The sequence below is a fragment of the Protopterus annectens genome, chromosome 1.part1 (genome assembly GCF_019279795.1).
Source record: "Protopterus annectens isolate FY-2018-M chromosome 1.part1, PAN1.0, whole genome shotgun sequence".
In the NCBI taxonomy this organism is placed as follows: Eukaryota; Metazoa; Chordata; order Ceratodontiformes; family Protopteridae; genus Protopterus; species Protopterus annectens.
In genome coordinates this window covers 1,729,008,478-1,729,029,518 of record NC_056726.1, presented here as the reverse complement: position 1 = coordinate 1,729,029,518, position 21,041 = coordinate 1,729,008,478, and the positions used below count along the sequence as shown (strand labels likewise).

The following is a 21,041-nucleotide window of genomic DNA, read 5'->3' as shown; positions in this document are numbered from 1 at the left end:
CTGCTTGAATCAGGCAGTCATCCAGGTACAGATAAATTTGAATTCCTTTCTGTCTGCAAAATGCAATTACTGGTGCCAGGCACTTTGTGAAGACCCTGGGCGCAGTAGATAAGCCAAAGGGCAGTGCAGAGAATTGGTGGTGCACTGAACCAGCTATGAATCTGAGGTATCTTCTGCAGTTTTGTCTGATAGGGACATGCAGGTATGCCTCCTTGAGGTCCAAAGTTACGAGCCAAGCTTTCTTGCCCAGCATGGGAAGAAGCTGCTGTAGTGTCACATTTTGAATTTTGGAACATCCAGGTAAGTGTTTAGAGAAGAAAGATCCAGAATGGGCCTCCAGGCTTTGTCCTTTCTGGGAACCAGAAAGAGTCTTGAGTAAAATCCTTGTCCTTGCTCCTGTGTTGGTACCTTTTGAATAGCTCTCATGTCCATGAGTGCTGTAATTTGTCTTTGAGCCTCTGCCCATTGATTTGGTGGCATATTTGGCATTCCTTTTAACCTTGGCAGAGTGTGAAAGTGGAACCTGTAACCTTGAGATATAATGTTGAGAACCCATTTGTCTTTGGTGATCATATGCCAATTGTGACAGAAAAGTGCCAGTTTTCCTCCCAGGGGGGCTGCCAAGAGAGAACTGTTTGGCAGCTGTAGTGGGAAGTCATTGGGGCTGTTTTTTGTAAGGTTGAGGCCTGTCTTCCCCTTCTTTCTGGGTTGATACACCCCATTGTCTAGGCCTGTAAGGACCTTGTGGTTAACCTCTACCTCTTGGACGTCTGTATCTGCCCCATTTGAGGTCTGTCTGTAACTGGAAAGGACCAATTTTTTGTTGGCCAATTTCTGCTAAATCGAGGAGGCTGAACCTGTAAGAAATCCTTCGCCGTTTGCATAGATTTTGCCTTATCCTCCATTTTCTTTAATACCTCTTCTGCCTTAACTCCAAATAAAAATCCTGCTGCAAAAGATGCATCCAATAATTTTGCTTTAACATGATCTGGTAATGTCTGTTCTTTTAACCAAGCATGTCTTCTAATGACGGATCCTGTAACTGCTGCTCTACAGGAGGCCTCTAATGAATCAAAACCACATTGCAAAGTACGTTTTCCCACTTGTTCAGCTGCATGCAATAAATCCTGCATTTCTTTATAATTAGGAGGATCTGAGTTTGGAAGCATTTTTGTTTCAACTGAGACATCAAATATTGTTGATATTTTAGCATGTGAAACTGGCAATTTAAAGCCCTCATTGCTAAAGTTGCAGATGTATATACTTTCTTCCCCCATCTGTCTAATGCTCTGGAATCTCTGTCAAAGGGGACTGAATTCTTTGCTGGGGAGGCCTTTACCCCTTTGGGGCCCTGAGAAATAGTTTCAGGGTCAGCAGCAGGGCTTTTATAAAGAAATTTGTGAGAGTCAGGGACTCTGTAGTATCTATCAGGCTTAACTGGAGCAGGAGGTAAAGAATCAGGATTTAAACTGGATTCAGTATACACATCATCCACAATGTCTAACACTGGCAGAATAGCAAGGGGTCTGTGTTGAGGTAACAAAAGGAAATCTCTGAGCCTTTTCTTGGATTCTGAATAATCCTGGCCCTCCCAATGGAAATGCTCCCTCATGGTATGCAAGGTTTCCCCAAAGGAGTAGTCCTCTGGCGGAGATGCTGAAGGAATTGATTCTTCAGCATCAGAATCCTCATAAGGGGGTAAAGAGTAACCTAGTTCTGAGGATGAATCTGAAGAGATAGCTACCTGGTCGGATGAGTCATAGTCTGCATCCTGTCTAGGCCTTTTATCAGAAAGGGGATGGGACCCCCTGATCAAAGTGATTAAGTCTTCGGCCATTTTGAGCATTTGTTTCTTAGGCATGGAGGCCTGTCCTGGTGAATGTTGAATTTGTTTCTTTGTTTTTAAAGGAGTTTTAGACTTAGCAGAAGATTTAATGGTTAACTGAGTAGGTCTGAAAACACCCTCTGAAGCTACGGGTTTGTTCAGCTACTCCGGATCCCTCTGAAGGGTTAGTCTCGGTAGGCTGCAAATCTGGTGCGTCCGAAGGCCCAGCCATCTCCACGTGGGAGTCAGAGGCGGCTTGAGGTTCTAAAGATGCGGTTGTCAGGGGCTGCGAAGGCGCCTCGCTGAAAACCAGAGAACCGGCGACTGGCCTAGAAGAGGCTTCGTCGTCAGTTTTGGGCCTCGGATGCCTGTCCTTGTCTTTGCGCTTTATGTATATTCCGGTCGTCGGTAGTTCCGACGGCATGGTATAATTGAATTTTCTGCCAAAATAATGTCGGGCAAAATCAAACCGACGTTTAATAGTGCGCTTGTTAAACCTAGCACAAAACCGAAAACCTGTGACGTCGTGGTCTGGGCCTAGGCATGAGATACAATAGGAATGGAAATCCTTATGAGGTATTTGCTTCCCACAAGAAATACAGTTATTAACTTTTACTGACGTCGGTCTGAGGCAAGAAAAAGTTTCCCCAACGGGGTACTTAGCTTTGTAGAAGACTTCGGTTCTGGATTCGGAATGAAAATCTCAGGAGTCGGCCGACCGGCAATTGCGAACTGCTGTTGCTTCGGGCACAGCGCGGCAAGAAAGACTGAAGAAAATGGCGTCGGCTGCATCTTATATGCCCCTGTCACAATGAAGTCAGGGAAGAAGCGTCAGCAACTGATGCCGGACCAAGACTTTGGAACTCAGGCTGACTGCGGGACCGCCTGACTGCAGGATAACCCAAGTGTAATGACTGTAGCAGTGTAACACGATAAACATCCTGTATCTATCACATCACATTCCTCTTCATATATGATTTCTTGAATCTCTTCAGGAAAACTGGAATCCTTTTTTTCTCTTACCACAAACCACCCGATAAGAAGGTTCAACAGCCTATACAAAATCCTGAGACAGACTTAATAAATTACTCCTGTCCAGTGAAACTGGAGCAGGAGAAGATACAAGTTTAATTTTCTGTTTCTTTTTTAAAAGAAAAGTTGGGGCAAACAGGGTTTTTAATGGAAGCAGCTTTGCAAGGTATGGGCACAACATTCTGGCTAAGCAGGGGACATTCCCTGCCCTTTCTTCCAACACAGACAAAAGTGGCTCTCCTCTGCTAAGAGCTGCAAAGGTTGTGGCTAACCCCTGGTTCAGGGTGGCTTCATGGGCAACACCAGAGCGTTCCAGGGAAAAAGAGTAGCAGTCCAAGGAACCGGCTTTGGCCACAGCAGAGTCATCCACCTACAGCTGAGGCAAACTGATAGCCTGCTGTGGTGACAAAGGCTGTTTAGTTAACGGTTTCTTTTTGGGGATGGAAGAAAGACCTACCATGGGGCCAGAGGTTTGTTCCATGGTAAACAGTCAACAATGGTGCTTCTTTCCCAGTGAAACTAAGCAGAAGCCAGTAAAATCTCAAAAATATTATAAAGTCACTTTCCCAATAACAATACAGTAAAAACCCTCTAATACACTTTAACAGCTCCAAAACATAATCTAAACAGTTTTTCCTACAAAAAAAAATGGTTTAAAAATGTTTAAATCCACTTTTAAACTGTCAACCACAAAAGTGCAGTACTGTTTAAAAGTACAGCGAAGTCACGCGAGTCAATAAAATCACATATTTCTAGCTTAAGATAAATTTTCCCAAGCAGAAAAGTAAATTCAAACATTAACATTAATATGTGGAAGTTTTTCCCCCCAAAGGAAGTTATCTGGCCAGCAATGGAACAGCATAAGATGACTACATCCTCGAAAGCCCACAGAGGAGTGCACTCTTCAGTGGCAGGGAAGATCTGAAGGGCTTGGCACCCAAATGTGTCTTTTCAGTTAGTTCAGCTTGAGCTGACTTATGGTTTGGGTGTGCAGAAGGTGCCCTGAAACTATGGAACCTGGTGGTCTGTTGTATCCTATCTATGCAGGATATGGCAAATACAGCTTGGGGAACTACAGTTTTGATCAATATAAAGATTACCATATCTGGAAAAGAAGGGTTGTATACTAGAACCTTGGAATTTCTAACTTCTGCTTAATACTTCTGCTTTAATACTTATCATTTTAAGTGTGTTTTTTTATGCTCCCCATGTCCTAAGTCCTGGTCCTTTAACTTAACATTTAAATATGAGCCTATCACTAATTAACTTCCTAGCTTTTACTCATCTCTTTTTCTCAACTTCTTAAACGACAGGTTAGCTTGGAGATGGACCTGCATACAAACACCTACTGACAATGATAAACTGCTGGCAGGTGGAACAGGAGGACAGCTTCTGGCTTGGCCTTAGGCAATAAAGACAAGGTGCGGCTTTTTATAGATATACCAACCGGCCTTCTCACACACAAACTAAAATGCAGACTGAAAATTTGGGGAATAAAGTAATCAACCAGAAAAAAAAAAAACTAATGTGTACAACTTTGGAAATATTTAGGTGGCTGGTAATGATCTGCCCGTACTTATGATGGCATGCTTATGTAGACCATGCATGCATAAGCACATATGCTGCAGAAGTCCTCTTAAACTGCTCAAGTAAAAATTACCAATGGATCAAATCACCTGCTGGCATAAGTCTTAAATATGGTACCACCTGCAAGAATAATCTGAGTATTTTATACACATATACCAATCATTCACTGAAGCAGGAAGTTGTGCCTACGTGCTTTGGAAGGACATGAGCCAAAATGAAGGACCAATTTGAAACATATTATTAAAAACATTCTTAATTGACAGAGTCTTCAAAGTCTACATACAAACTACCTTCTATTAACAAATACCAGGTACAAAATTCAGAGACAAAGAATCTTTGTTAAAGTAAATGAATTTGGTTTCTCTTTGTTGTAACAAAAACTACTGCTAACAGAGATATGTCACCATGATAAAGAAATAACATTTAACCATTCTGGAATTCTCAAGATAATTCTATTATACATACCATCAGCTTTTCCAGGTTCATCAGGATAGCGGTTGTAGAATATTCCTTTTGCATCATGTGTCCAAGCCAGACTGCTAAACTTCACCCTTTCTAAGATATCAGGTAACTCCTTCTCATCATCCACTTTCATAAACTTAATAGTCACCCAGTCAGAGCCACTGGAACTTAAGCCATATGCAAAGTACTCGCATTCCTCAGAGAATTTGGCCACTGCAAGCACAAAATAACATCTGGAGTTTTTTTTTTTTTAAAATACATTACTAGAGTTTTGTAGACTTTCTCAAAACACTTCTAAAGGCTCTTCAAAATATTCATTTTCACATTATGTTTATTCATAGTTCTCAACCTTTCATATTCAAATACTGAATACTACATTATATAATGTAGAATAAGTGGGCAGAATGTGAAACACTAACAGCATAATATGCTAGGCTTAAAAAGGTCCTTGTGGTCATTAGCCTAGTAAACAAATATGAACCTATAGCATCTTCAACTAGGAAGCTCACAAGATGGTTAAAGGTGTTACTGTATACATACAAAAAATTCTCTTGATGAATTAATATAACTTAGTATTATTTAACATAGATAGTTAAAAAAAAAAAAAAAGACTCAACACTGAATGCATGACTTACTTTTCCAATATGGAACAGGAACATAGATATGTTAAGACTCAAAATGAGCAAGGTATGTGTCCATTTTTGACCCTAGTACTAGGGCATTTGTTACTATTCTCAGCTCATCTGTTGTACAGGCCACACATGCCTCAGAAACGTAGATGAGATGTATTCAAATAGATGCGACTCTCTGCTAACTCTTCCCCTGATTAAAGTAATAAGGTCTTCAGCCATTCTTATCATTTGTTTTTTAGGCACAGAGGCCTGACCATGCAGTCTGGGCTTCAGTTTTCTAGGCATGGTTCGAGTTTTAGGCCTTGAAGAAAAAGATGGCGTTGGTTTAATACGCAAGTCAGTAGGCCTGAATACACCCACAGAAGTCGGTGCCTGCACAGCAGCTCTGGACTCATCCAAGGTAGAGACAACCATAGGTTCCACAGTTGAAGCATCTCGTGGCATACCAGACTGCGAATGAGTCTCAGTAGAGGCCTGCAAATATGAAGTAGCAGGTATCAGGGGCTGCGAAAGCACCTCACTGAGTACTGGCAAACTGGCGACTGGCTTAGGAGAAGCATCGTCGGCAGCTTTGGACATAGGCGGTCTTGTCTCTGTCTTTATCTTTGCGTTTTTTTTGGAATGTCGGTAGTCGGATGGCTTACCAAAGACATATCAGGATAATTGAACTGAGCACCAAAATATTTAGAAGAGAAAATATACCAACGACGGATAGTTCGTGGTTTAAATAAGGCACCAAACCGACAGCGAGGTACATTGTGGTCATGGCCTAGGCAAGGAATACAGTACGAATGAAATTCTTTATGAGGTATTTGCTTTCCACAAGTAATGCAATTATTTACTTTTACTGACATTGGTTTAGAGCAAGAAAAAGTTTCCCCAACAGGGTACTTAACTTTTAGTTGAAGACTTCGGTTCTGAAACTCTAAAACGAAAATTTCAGGACTGGCACTTGCAAACTGCTTCTGCTTTGGGCACCGCACGGCAAGAAAGATGTAATGGCGTCGGCTGAATGTTTTATACCCCTGACGACCTGACGTCACGGAAGAAGGGACAGTAACCGACGCAGGACTCAAGACTTTGTTAATCAGGCTGACTGAGGGCTACTGCAAGCAGATAACCTAAATGTGATGACTGCAACAGTGAAACATGAAGAACATCAGGGGATAACAAGCCATTTTTTCCCTCCTTTGTTAAGCAAGCAAGACTAGTAGTCATAATGCCTGTTTTCAGAGGTGGTTAAGTGACTCAAGTCAGTAAAGTATGGAAAAGAAGATGAAGGAATCAAATCTCAGACTATGGAATGAAGACCATTGGCAGTTCAGTCAATTCTCTGCACCAAACCATCACTGCATTTGCTCGATAGCTGAAATTTTTGTTACTTCATATCCTACTCTTTCACTGTTCTAAAAAGATAAAAAACCCAAGTGGTATGCACTGCATTCAGTGCAGGAAGCATACATGTGGTACCAAATACTGTAGCTGTTGAGTGCTTTTTTCAATATGCTCCTGTCCCTAGTGTTCCATTTCCCTTTCGGACCTGAGGCTTACCTTTGACCTGCATCATGAATCTTTCTGCGCGCAGAGAATGGCTCCAGTTTCTAACCTTAGCAAAGGTGACCTGTTGCTGCTTGATTTTTCGTTCCATATGTGGCAGGACCACAATTATTTCAACCACTACAAAAAACTAGAATTGCTGATGGCATAGTCATAACAAAAGTCTCTGCGTCATTGAGCTGCATCTCTATACACACACACACATTTAAACACATGCTCACTCTACATTAATTTTGTTTTGTGTGTGCATCAAATGTCATCAAAAATAAACTCAATACTTGCAGCAGCAGTCCTTAAAATGGTCCTATGCTCCTGGGGGAAAAAAAATTGGATGGAGCAGCACCTCAAGCTCTCACGTGAGAGCTTCAATGCCCCCTAACTCTGTCTTACTATAACTACTTTCTGGGTCACACCAACAGTTTTAAAAACAACAGTCTCAAATAACTGAGACTTTCTACAAGTTCTTTTCTTAACTACAAGTATCTCATATAAACTCTATTTTTGTGTCTGCGTGTGTCTGTGCAAACATAATACACATGCATATATATAAATCTGTGTGTGTGTGTGTGTGTGTGTGTGTGTGTGTGTGTGTGTGTGTGTGTGTGTGTGTGTGTGTAACTACAGGTAGTATTTCATACACTCTTTTTTGTGCCTGTGTGCGTCTGTGCATCGATAATACAAATGCATACATAATACACATAGATATATATAAATCTATATGTGTGTGTGTGTATAAATATATTATATATATATATATATATATATACACACACATATATATATATATATACATATATAAAATATATATATATATATATATACACACACACATATACATACATACATATATATATATATATATATATATATATATATATATATATTTATATATATATTTTTTTAACTATGAAGCGAAGGAAACCAATAAAAACAATAAGCAGATAAAACTGAAATGTTTTACTTAGCGCTTTTGGTAAAGCTATGCTTCACCTTCTTCAGATAAATACCAATACAAACATGTCACCATATATAGTCTCATTTTCTAATCAAATATAATAATCTCATTAACAATTAAAGAACTAGCAACCAAATAAACTATACTAAAAGGTGTGATGGTAAATACATTATATTTACTAATATTAATCATTAAGCACCATACGTTTATAGCATTTTTAAAAGGATAAAGAACAAAAGTAGAAACTTAAAACCTACATTTTTTAAAACAGTAAATTATAGCCAGAAAGAGTCAATAATACCTAAAATGTTGCTTTAACTAAGCAAACTTTGCCTGGATCAAAGCAGCTGTTGTTATCTTTTTAAAGCTAAAAGTTTAAGCATACATTTGATCGATATTTGTTCATTTAAACCTGGAAACACATAGGCAACAGTCCTAAGCTGCCACATTAATTCATCTACTTCTAGAAGCAGTTGCCATGGACCACTCCCTATGTGCGATGGTCTGCTATGTAAAACTGTGAATCTGAAACCATGAGTGGGATGTTCGCTTATGTGTCTTGCAAGGGCATTATTAGGGTCTTTTTTTAATATTGCATAGTTATGTTCATATATGCGCTGTTTTAATTTCCTTTCTGTCTTGCCTATATAAAGGGCAGGACAGCAATCACATAAAGTGCCGTATATTATACTCTTAGATTCACAGTTAAACTTGCCTCTAATAGTGTAAATGGTGTTGTTAATTATCTCTTTTTTTAAAAGAATGTTTTTACACTGTGAGCATGCCCCACACTTAGACATGCCCTGGAAGCCTATAACCTGCATTTTCTTCTTTTTTTCAAGCATAGACTTAAGTGTAGAGTATTTTCTGTAAGTAATTTTAGGAGCTAATCCTACTTTGTTTGATAATGTCAAATCCTCTAGGATAATTCCCCAATCCTTATTCAATAGGTTTCTAATAAGCCCATAATCAATAGAAAAAGTACTCAGGAAACTAGTTTGAAAAGTTTCCTTTTTAATGTTAGAACGTTCATCTGTTGGTTGTTCTGAGTTAATTGTCGCTGTCGCTGTAATGAGTACTTAATAAAGGTCTAAAGTACCCCTCATGCCTTTTACCTACAACTTCCTCTCTAATATTTATGATTAAAGAAACTGGATAGCCTCTAGTTACAAACATACTTTCTAGGTTCTGACATTCTTCAGAATCCTCTGTGACCATCCTGGCCGCCCTCACCATTTGTCCCTTGACTACCGCTTTCTTATGGTGGAAAGGGTGGCAGCTGTCAAAGTGCAAAAATGTATTCGAGTAGGTTGGTTTCCTATAAATCTTACTTTTGTAACTAAGGCTTATGTCATCTTTGTACAAACTAATGTCCAAAAAGTTAATGTTAAAGCTTTCCACTTGATAAGTAAAATCAAGGAAGCTAGTTAACTCTGTTATGTCTGTTATAAAGAGTGAAACTTCTACCTTCCTACCTCTCCATAGCAGGAACATGTCGTCCTGGTATCTGGTGTACCAGGTGACATGTTCCATAAACTTTGGATGTGGGAATAGCTTTTCTTTTTCCCAATGGGCCATAATTATGTTGGCGAAGCTACCCCCACATGGGGAGCCCATAGCAACCCCAGATGTCTATAAGAACAGATCTCCTTCAAATGTCAAGAAGTTGTTAGCCAACACTATGTCAATTAAAGTCTCAATGAGATAGATGGTATTGTGTGGGATCTTCCTAAAGGCCAAAAATTCCCTAATCCATTCCAAACCTACATTGTGGGGAATTACTGTGTAAAGGTCTCTAACGTCAATCATCACAAAGTAAATATCCTTCTGGTATTTTAAGGTGTTTATAGTACGCAAAAATTCCCAAGAATCTTTACATACTTGTGACTCTTTCTCAATCAAGGGTTTTAGTAAATTGTCCACGTGATTCGCACAAGCATATGTTATTGACCCACGTCCATCCACTATGGGTCTAAAAGGGGGGTTAGAAATGGACTTATGTAATTTCGGGAAACCAAAAAATGCTGGTACTTTTGGGGCTGGCATGGACAGGTAGTGGTATAGGTCCGCATCAATGTAAGATTCTAAAAATAAGTCTTCCAGCATAGTTCTAATTCTTCTATAAGCAGTGTTTAATTCATTTACTGACACTTTCCTATAGACGTTAGACTCTAGGTGTTCCCTCATGTGGCTAACATAATCAGAGTGGTTCATCAGAACAAGGCCCCCACCCTTATCGGGCTTCATTGCTCTAATATTGCAATTATTAAGTAGTGTTATCAAGTCTTGTTCTGATGGTGTAATATTATTTATGTTTAGCCTGTCTATATTTGTTTGTGTTCAAGTCCCTAAGGTCTATTTCACACATTTTTTCAAATAGTGCAAGGCTAGGGTGTAAAGGAGGGTACCATACACTGGACACTCTTTCAGTATTGTTTAACATTGATTTGTTGCCAAATAAAATATTCAAATTCAGCTTGCGGACATACAATTTTAAGTCAATAAGTGTTTTAACAAGGTCCATCTTTTTGGTAGGTACAAAGGTTAGACCTTTAGAGAAAAAATTAACCCATTCTTGGGTAATGTTCAATTCAGTAAAATTGTATATACTAAAGTCCCCGCTGTCGTTTTTGTGGATCGAAGGGCATTGTACCTTTGCGTCTCCCTTGTCTACCTCTTCCTCTGCCTCCTCCTGTTCCACTGTTGAGGTGGCTTTCTGTTCCCCTGGTGGTTGTTCCTCCATGTTTTCTGGTTGTCCCGAAAATCCTGAACAACCTCCTCTTCGTCGTCTATATTGTCATTGTTAATTACTACCTCTTGGTTATTACCATTGTTGTTGTTTCTATTGTTCAACCTTTCACTACGCCTCAGTTGTTGAACTAATTGGGGTTCATTTCTACTGCTCTCAGAAACTGCCCCTGTTGGCCTAAGGGGGGGGGGGGTTAGGCGTACCAGGGTTATAAGCAGGTGGTCTTGGATATGCCTTTTTATTAGCATAATCCTTAATGTCACGATTTATCTTTTGTTTTTTAGTAATTAGTAACTTCACCATTGTGGCCTCAATACTTGTGTAAATACGAGAATAATCGTATTTAAAAGATAAAAAGTCACCATGGTTAAGAATCTGGTGTTCTAAAAGTTCAAGTTCAGATTTTAAATTATCAACTTCCACACTGTAATGTTTAATCAAAGCTTCCAAGAACTCGAAGCCTTGCTTGTCAAACAGTGAAAGAAGTTCATTGTGGAAGGTAGAGATTTCAATCAGTCCCATCGGGTATCGCCACTGACGGAGACCTTTGGGCACAATTCTTTTTTCCATACATTCACGCAAGTAAGCTGTTTCCAACTGAAGCTTTCTACATCTATATAACTTGTAATCAAAGTCACTAATTATATTTGATAAAGGACTCACTATAGGTTCACCTTCTCGCCTCGTTTCTCCGCTACCAGCAGAAAAAAAGTTATTGTTCCCTAAAAAGGAAACCATAGATGGAAAACGACAATCCACTGTATTTGCTGAACGGTTTAACCCTCTATTATTGGCAGAATGTGCAAGTTCCCCAGTGTTATCAGCCATGTTGTTTGTAATATTAGTAGCTGCTAACCTGTTACCAAGAATGTTAACTGTGGGAGATGTAAGCTCCACTCGTGCTACGTTCTGCCTGTCAGGGTTTGTGTTGGTTAATTGATGTACAGGTGGTCTTCCAGGTACTGTGACAGCGTTAGAGTTGTTTTCTAACCTACAATCCAAAACAGGACGATCACATTGTTGTAAGTCTGAATACTTGAGACACTGCTCCCGTTTCGGTTTCCATCGCAGTGTAACCAACGAAATGAACAAAACAAAAAACCTTTTTAAACTATGAAGCGAAGGAAACCAATAAAAACAAGAAGCAGATAAAACTGAAATGTTTTACTTAGCGCTTTCGGTAAAGCTATGCTTCACCTTCTTCAGATAAATACCAATACAAACATGTCACCATATATAGTCTCATTTTCTAATCAAATATAATAATCTCATTAACAATTAAAGAACTAGCAACCAAATAAACTATACTAAAAGGTGTGATGGTAAATGCATTATATTTACTAATATTAATCATTAAGCACCATACGTTTATAGTATTTTTAAAAGGATAAAGAACAAAAGTAGAAAAGTACAGTTTTGTACCTACCATAAATGTAGATGTCCGATAGGTATGCATCTGCAGTCATCACATATGGGTTGTCCTGCCTCAGGCAGCCCTTCGGTCGGCCGGATTCCAAAGTCTGGGTCTGGCGTCGGCTGATGTCGCCCCTTCCCCGACGTCAGAGCGCCTGGGGTATAAAAGCGTCAGCCAATGCCATCTTCCTCAGTTTTTCTTGCCCCAGATGCCAGGTGCCCTCTAAGGAAGGCTAAATTTGGAGAAATGCAATAAATTCCAAACATGCACAAAAATATATATACATATATAAAAACAAATACACCATAATAGATAACCCCAGCTAGCTATGAGAGGGGAATGTACCCAAGAAATACCACAGAGTGGAAGGAGGGAGGGTAAACCTGACTGCAGATGCATACCTATCGGACATCTACATTTATGGTAGGTACAAAACTGTACTATGTCCTTCAAGGCTGCATCTGCAGTCATCACATATGGGTAGAATACCATAGCCAATCTGGGGGTGGAGGATCTATGTAAAGGATGGTGTAGCTAAAATGCCCTGCAGGACTGCCGTAGCAAAGCCTGCTCTGGATCTGGAATATAAAGGTAAGTTGTAATGCTTGGAAAATTTATGCACGGAGCTCCATGTAGCAGCTTCTAAAATGTCCTTGGTAGCCACCCCTCTTAAGAAGGCTGTGGAGGTGGCTGTGGCTCTGGTTGAATGAGGTCTAATGTTAGCTGGTACAGTTTTTCCATGAAAGGAGTAACAGAAACAAATGCAATTCCCTATCCATTTTGAAACTGTCTGTTTTGAAATTGCTTTTCCTTGTGCACCAGCAGCATATGCTACAAACAACTGGTCAGTTTTTCTGTAATTTTTAGTTCTGTCCAAGTAGTAGCGCAACTGTCTGTGTATGTCCAGGGTGTGCAGAAGCTTTTCCCCTTTGTTTTGTGGATTTGGAAAGAAGGTACACAGGTGAATAGCTTGGTTTAATGAGACTCTAGATACCACCTTTGGCATAAATGAAGGATTGGTTCTCAATGAGACTCTGTCTTGATGAAAAATAAGAAATGGCTGTACTACCATGATGGCCTGTAACTCAGATACTCTTCTTGCTGAGGTTATGGCCAGAAGGAAGGCAGTCTTCCAAGAGAGGAACTGTAGTTCTGCCGATGCTGCTGGTTCAAAGGGAGGCAGTGTTAGTTTTTCCAACACGAAGTTAAGGTCCCAAGTAGGCACTGGTGGTTTCCTTGGAGGATTGATGTTTTTAATTCCTCTCAGAAACTGTCTTAGCAGAGGATGAGAGAAGACAGGTGGATCAGTATTGTACTCTGCTGAAATTGCTGAAGCATGAATTTTAATGGAAGAGTAAGACAGGCCATTGTGGAGCATTTCTGCCAAATATTCCAGGATATGTGCCATGTTCATAACTGTTGCATCTAGGCCCTTTGAGGTAATCCAGGTGTGAAATCTCTTCCATTTTGCTGAGTATGCTTTCCTTGTGGAAGGCCTGCGAGCTTCCATGATGATATCCTTCACTCTCTTGGATAGCTTATCCTGGTGATGAGTCAAGGTATTTTCCAGGCAGCTAGTTGTAATGTTTTCAGGTTGGAATGCAGAGTTTGGTAATTGTGCTGCGTCAGGAGAAGCAGCCATTGTGGCAGAAGCCATGGTTTTGTCCGTGACATGCTCTTTAGCAATGGGTACCAGTGCTGTCTTGGCCAGTCCGGAGCTATCAGAATCAATCTTGGCTGCTCTGCCCTGATCTTCAGTAGGACCTTGGTCATTAATGGAAGAGGTGGGAATGCATACACTGTTAGAGTTCTCCAGCTGAAAGAGAGGGCGTCCACTTTCCATGCTTGTGGGTGGTATGTCCTTGAGCAGAATTTCTCCAGCTGATAATTGAGTGGGGAGGCAAAGAGGTCTATGTCCGGTCTCCCCCATGACTGTGCTATCTGATGGAAGATGTCTGGGTGCAGCATCCATTCGTGTGCATCCATGGTGTTCCTGCTTAAGCTGTCCGCCAGTGTATTCCTGGTACAAACTGGGATTGCAGCTGTATATTGAGAGTCAAGGAAAGTTCCCATAGATTCATTGCCAGTCTGCAAAGAGGGTAGGAATGGGTGCCTCCTTGCTTGTTTATGTACCACATAACTGTAGTGTTGTCTGTCCTTATTAGCAGGTGGCCCTGATGTAGAAATAACTTGAAGGCCTCGATTGCATGTATCACTGCCAGCATTTCCTTTTGGTTTATGTGCATGCGTAGCTCTTTTTGTGACCATAGACCTTGAATGCATCTTCCTTCCATGTGCGCTCCCCATCCGTGGTCTGAAGCGTCCATTGTAATGGTTTGGCTGGCTATTGGTTTGCTGAAGGGCAAACCCCTGTTTGACTGGCTTGCTTGAGCCCACCATAGAAATTCCCTTTGAAGGCATGGGATGAGTGGTATCAAAGTTTCCAAGCTGTGACTGTGCTGAGTCCATAAACTCCTTAGGTACCATTGGAGTTTCCTCATAAGTAGCCTTGCTTGAGGAATCAGAAGAATGCAAGAAGCCATGTAACCCAGGGCCGGCAGGATTTTCCTTGCAGTCAGCTGAGTTTGTCTTGACAGGTTTTTGAAGTAATCCGGTAGTTGGTTTTGTTTTTCTTCTGTGAGGAAAGCCATTTGGGTGGTTGTGTCTAGATCCGCACCCAGAAAAGTTATTCTTTGGGATGGTACAAGTCTTGACTTGTGCATGTTGACTGTATATCCCAAGGCCTGAAGAAGATAGATGGCATAATTAAAGTGTTTTACCAAAGTTTGTTGGCTGTCTGTTTGTATAAGGCAGTCGTCCAGATACGGGTATATTTGCATCCACTGAAGTCTGCAGTGTGCAATTACTGATGCCAGGCATTTCGTGAATACTCTGGGCGCAGTAGATAAGCCAAAGGGCAATGCTGAGAATTGATAATGCTCTGAACCTGCAAGAAATCTGAGGTGTCTTCTGCAGCTTTGTCTGTTAGGGACATGCAGGTATGCCTCCTTGAGGTCCAGAGTTACCAGCCAAGACCCCTTGCCCAGCAGGGGAAGGAGTTGCTGCAGAGTCAGCATTTTGAATTTTGGCACAATGAGGTAAGTATTTAGTGCGGACAAGTCGAGAATAGGCCTCCATTGCTTTTCTTTTCTTGGAACAAGGAAGAGTCTGGAATAAAATCCTTGGCTTTGTTCTGCGAGAGGAACCTTTTCTATTGCTTTCATTTTCATTAAGTTGGAGATTTGTTTCAAAGCCTCTGCCCTTTGATTTGGTGGCAGGTCTGGCATGCCTTTTCTTTTCGGTAATGTGTGGAAATGGAACCGGTATCCTTTGTCTATTATTTGTAGAGTCCATTTGTCCCTTGTAATAATGTGCCAATTTTCTGAAAATAAGGAAAGCTTTCCGCCCAAAGGTGCTTCCAAATGAGCCCTGGTTGGCGGAGTCAAGGTAAAGTCATTGAGTCTCTCCTTGTGCAGCAGTTGTAGGCCCTGCACTACCTCTCTGGTTGGGAGGCTGCCATTGACGTCCTCTGTAGGAGCCTCTAGCTTGCCCTCTACCTCTGGCACGCCTGTTCTTGCCTCTCTGAAATCTGTCTGTGTCTGGAAAGGACCAATTCCTGGAAGGCCAATTTCTGCTGAATCTTGGTGGTTGGACTTGCATAAAATCTTTGACTGTTTGCACAGATTTTGCCTTTTCTCCAAATTTCTTTAAGACCTCCTGAGCAGTGGAGCCAAATAACTTTTGCTTTTCCAGTGGAGCATCCAAAAGCTTTGCTTTAACATGGTCTGGCAGAGACTGTTCCTTCAGCCAAGCATGCCTACGTATGACTGCACCTGTCATTGCTGACCTACATGAAGCTTCCAATGCATCATAACCACACTGCAAGAAATGGTTGCTAACCTGTTGAGAGTTATTATGTACCAGATCCTGAAGTGATTTGCGATCTAGGGGTTCAGGTGAAGACAGCTTTTTATGCAATTCATCTAACAAATATTCTTGGTACTGCATCATATGAAATTGGCAGTTTAAAGCCCTCATAGAAAGGGTAGCAGAAAAGTATACACTTTTTTACCCCATTGCTCTAAAGCCCTGGACTCCCTTTCAGAGGGGAGTGGATTTTTTTTAGTGACAGCTGCAACCCCTTTAGGGCCCTGGGAAATAGTTTCTGGATCAGCAGAGTGGGCCTTGTAAAGGAAAAGATGCGATTCCGGGACCCTGTAGTACCTATCGGGTTTGGCAGGAGCCGGAGGGAGAGTGTCAGGGGTTGTGCTAGATTCAGAGTACACATCATCAATTACATTCAAAACAGGGGGAATAGCCAAAGGTCTATGCTGAGGCAAATGCAAGAAGGTCCTTAATCTCTTCCTGGAATCAGAGAATTCCTGGCCCTGCCATTGGAAATGCTCCCTCATAGTGTGCAGAGTTTCCCCAAAGACAGTTCTTCAGGAGGGAGGCAAGGGATAGATTCCTCTGCATCTGAATCCTCGTAGGCCGAAAAAGCCTCCTCCTGGTAGTCCGAGAGGGCAGAGCCATCAGAGGCCTCATCAGAGGAGAGGGGATCAGAGGGCTCAACCCTGGGCCTTTTTTCTGTAGGAGGTTGAGAGCCCCTGTCCGGATGAGGCTGAGAGCCCCTAATTAATGAAATAAGGTCCTCTGCTAGACTAAGGATCTGAGAACCTGTAGTGGGTCCCTGAGGGATAACACTAGCAGGCATAGATTTTGAGTGTTTAGCAGCTTTAGCCCTAGAGAATGCCTTAATAGACATGGATGCAGGAGGCCTGGCTGCACCACGTGCTGGTATAGTTTTGTCTAAGGGAATGGTGTCGGAAGGTTCCTGGACACCAGATTCCAAAGGAGATTCAACAACCGAGACAGTCGAAACCAAGACACTCGCGGTAAGCATGGCCGTGGTTTCAGGCGAAACCGCGGACCACGGGTGTCGGTCCTTGTCCTTCCGTTTCTTTATTAAATGTGAAGTCGGAGTCTCAGACGGCATTTTGTAAGCAAAACTAGCCCCGAAAAATTACTCTGCAAACTCCGACCGACGTCTTAGAGTGCGTCAGTTGAAGGAAGCACAGGCGGAACATGCCGAGACGTCATGGTCTGGGCCTAGGCAAGGTAGGCAGTAAGAGTGGAAATCCTTATGAGGTATTTGTTTCCCACAAGTTAAGCAATTATTAATTTTATCTGACATTGGCTGAGGCAAGAAAGAGTCCCCAACGGGGTACTTAGCTTTTGAAGTCTTCGGTTTAGCTGAATTACAGGAGCTGGCCGACTGGCACTTGCGAACTGCTTCTGCTTCGGGCACCACGCGGCAAGAAAGACTCAGGAAGATGGCGTCGGCTGACGCTTGTATACCCCAGGCGCTCTGACGTCGGGGAAGGGGCGACTTCAGCCGACGCCGGACCCAGACTTTGGAATCCGGCCGACCGAAGGGCTGCCTGAGGCAGGACAACCCATATGTGATGACTGCAGATGCATCCTTGAAGGACATCTTAAAACCTACATTTTTTAAAACAGTAAATTATAGCCACAAAGAGTCAATAATACCTAAACTGTTGCTTTAACTTAAAAAAACTTTGCCTGGATCAAAGCAGTTGTTGTTATCTTTTTAAAGCTAAAAGTTTAAGCATACATTTGATAGATATTTGTTCATTTAAACCTGGAAACACATAGGCAACAGTCCTAAGCTGCCACATTAATTCATCTACTTCTAGAAGCAGTTGCCATGGACAACTCCCTATGTGCGATGGTCTGCTATGTAAAACTGTGAATCTGAAACCATGAGTGGGATGTTCGCTTATGTGTCTTGCAAGGGCATTATTAGGGTCTTTTTTTAATATTGCATAGTTATGTTCATATATGCGCTGTTTTAATTTCCTTTCTGTCTTGCCTATACAAAGGGCAGGACAGCAATCACATAAAGTGCCATATATTATACTCTTAGATTCACAGTTAAACTTGCCTCTAATAGTGTAAACGGTGTCGTTAATTATCTCTTTTTTTAAAAGAATGTTTTTACACTGTGAGCATGCGCCACACTTAGACATGCCCTGGAAGCCTATAACCTGCATTTTCTTCTTTTTTTCAAGCATAGACTTAAGTGTAGAGTTTTTTCTGTAAGTAATTTTAGGAGCTAATCCTAGTTTGTTTGATAATGTCAAATCCTCTAGGATAATTCCCCAATTCTTATTCAATAGGTTTCTAATAAGCCCATAATCAATAGAAAAAGTACTCTGGAAACTAGTTTGAAAAGTTTCCTTTTTAATGTTTGGACGTTCATCTGTTGGTTGTTCTGAGTTAATTGTCGTTGTCTTATTGTAATGAGTACATAATAAAGGTCTAAAGTACCCCTCATGCCTTTTACCTACAACTTCCCCTCTAATATTTATGATTAAAGAAACTGGATAGCCTCTAGTTACAAACATACTTTCTAGGTTCTGACATTTTTCAGAATCCTCTGTGACCATCCTGGCCGCCCTCACCATTTGTCCCTTGACTACCGCTTTCTTATGGTGGAAAGGGTGGCAGCTGTCAAAGTGCAAAAATGTATTCGAGTAGGTTGGTTTCCTATAAATCTTACTTTTGCAACTAAGGCTTATGTCATCTTTGTACAAACTAATGTCCAAAAAGTTAATGTTAAAGCTTTCCACTTGATAAGTAAAATCAAGGAAGCTAGTTAACTCTGTTATGTCTGTTATAAAGAGTGAAACGTCTTCCTTCCTACCTCTCCATAGTAGGAACATGTCGTCCTGGTATCTGGTGTACCAGGTGACATGTTCCATAAACTTTGGATGTGGGAATAGCTTTTCTTTTTCCCAATGGGCCATAATTATGTTGGCAAAGCTACCCACACATGGGGAGCCCATAGCAACCCCAGATGTCTGTAAGAACAGATCTCCTTCAAATGTCAAGAAGTTGTTAGCCAACACTATGTCAATTAAAGTCTATATGAGATAGATGGTATTGTTTGGGATCTTCCTAAAGGCCAAAAATTCCCTAATCCATTCCAAACCTACATTGTGGGGAATTACTAAGTAAAGGTCTCTAACGTCAATCGTCACAAAGTAAATATCCTTCTGGTATTTTAAGGTGTTTATAGTACGCAAAAATTCCCAAGAATCTTTACATACTTGTGACTCTTTCTCTATCAAGGGTTTTAGTAAATTGTCCACGTGCTTCGCACAAGCATATGTTGTTGACCCACATCCGTCCACTATGGGTCTAAAAGGGGGGTTAGAAATGGACTTATGTAATTTCGGGATACCAAAAAAAGCTGGTACTTTTAGGGCTGGCATGGACAGGTAGTGGTATAGGTCCGCATCAATGTAAGATTCTAAAAATAAGTCTTCCAGCGCAGTTCTAATTCTTCTATAAGCAGTGTTTAATTCATTTACTGACACTTTCCTATAGACGTTAGACTCTAGGTGTTCCCTCATGTGGCTAACATAATAAGAGTGGTTCACCAGAACAAGGCCCCCACCCTTATCGGGCTTCATTGCTCTAATATTGCAATTATTAAGTAGTGTTATCAAGTCTTGTTCTGATGGTGTAATATTATTTTTATGCTTAGCCTGTCTATATTTGTTTGTGTACAAGTCCCTAAGGTCTTATTTCACACATGTTTTCAAATAGTGCAAGGCTAGGGTGTAAAGGAGGGTACCATACACTGGACACTCTTTCAGTATTGTTTAACATTGATTTGTTGCCAAATAAAATATTCAAATTCAGCTTGCGGACATACAATTTTAAGTCAATAAGTGTTTTAACAAGGTCCATCTTTTTGGTAGGTACAAAGGTTAGACCTTTAGAGAAAAAAATAACCCATTCTTGGGTAATGTTCAATTCAGTAAAATTGTATATACTAAAGTCCCCGCTGTAGTTTTTGTGGATCGAAGGGCATTATACTTTTGCATCTACCTTGTCTACCTCTTCCTCTGCCTCCTCCTGTTCCTCTGTTGAGGTGGCTTTCTGTTCCCCTGGTGGTTGTTCCTCCATGTTTTCTGGTTGTCCCGAAAATCCTGAACAACCTCCTCTTCGTCGTCTATATTGTCATTGTTAATTACTACCTCTTGGTTATTACCGTTGCTGTTGTTTCTATTGTTCAACCTTTCACTACGCCTCAGTTGTTGAACTAATTGGGGTTCATTTCCACTGTTCTCAGAAACTGCCCCTGTTGGCCTAAGGGGAGGGGGGTTAGGCGTACCAGGGTTATAAGCAGGTGGTCTTGGATATGCCTTTTTATTAGCATAATCTTTAATGTCACACATATATATACACACACACACACACACACACAAATATATATATATATATATATATATATATATATATATATATATACAGACACACACCCACATATATATATATATATATACACACACAAACAAACACACACACACATATATATATATATATATATATATATAAAAAAAAACGTTCTAAAACTGTAAAGCAAAGTAGAATAATGCCAATAAACAATTAAAACTTTGTAACTAATAAAATTACGAATGGAGAAAAAACACAGCTGAGGCCGAACTGTTGTCTAGCGCTTTCATTCCTTTATTGTTTCTAGGAACTTCATCAGAACTGAAAAAAGTACATAGCCATGCTCTATAAATATGCTGTATACAGGAATACCTAATTTGCATATGATGTGATTAGTGGCCAATGGCCAAAGATTTCTTTTCACAAAACAAAAGAAGAATTCAAACCAATGATTATGTCCTCATTATATATATATATATATATATACACACACACACACACAAATATATATATATATATATATATATATATATATACATACACACACACATATCTATATA

General features: G+C 40.6%; 1 protein-coding gene across 1 annotated transcript in view; it reads right to left on the bottom strand.

The window, feature by feature from the left end:
• The window catches only part of LOC122811978 (prolyl endopeptidase-like), a 2,225,690-nt gene that overhangs the window by 1,536,729 nt on the left and 667,920 nt on the right, over window positions 1-21,041 (bottom strand). Inside the window, exon 5 of the mRNA XM_044084182.1 lies at window positions 4,910-5,119. Coding sequence (XP_043940117.1) covers window positions 4,910-5,119 — 210 coding nt within the window. The remainder of the gene's footprint in view (window positions 1-4,909; window positions 5,120-21,041) is intronic.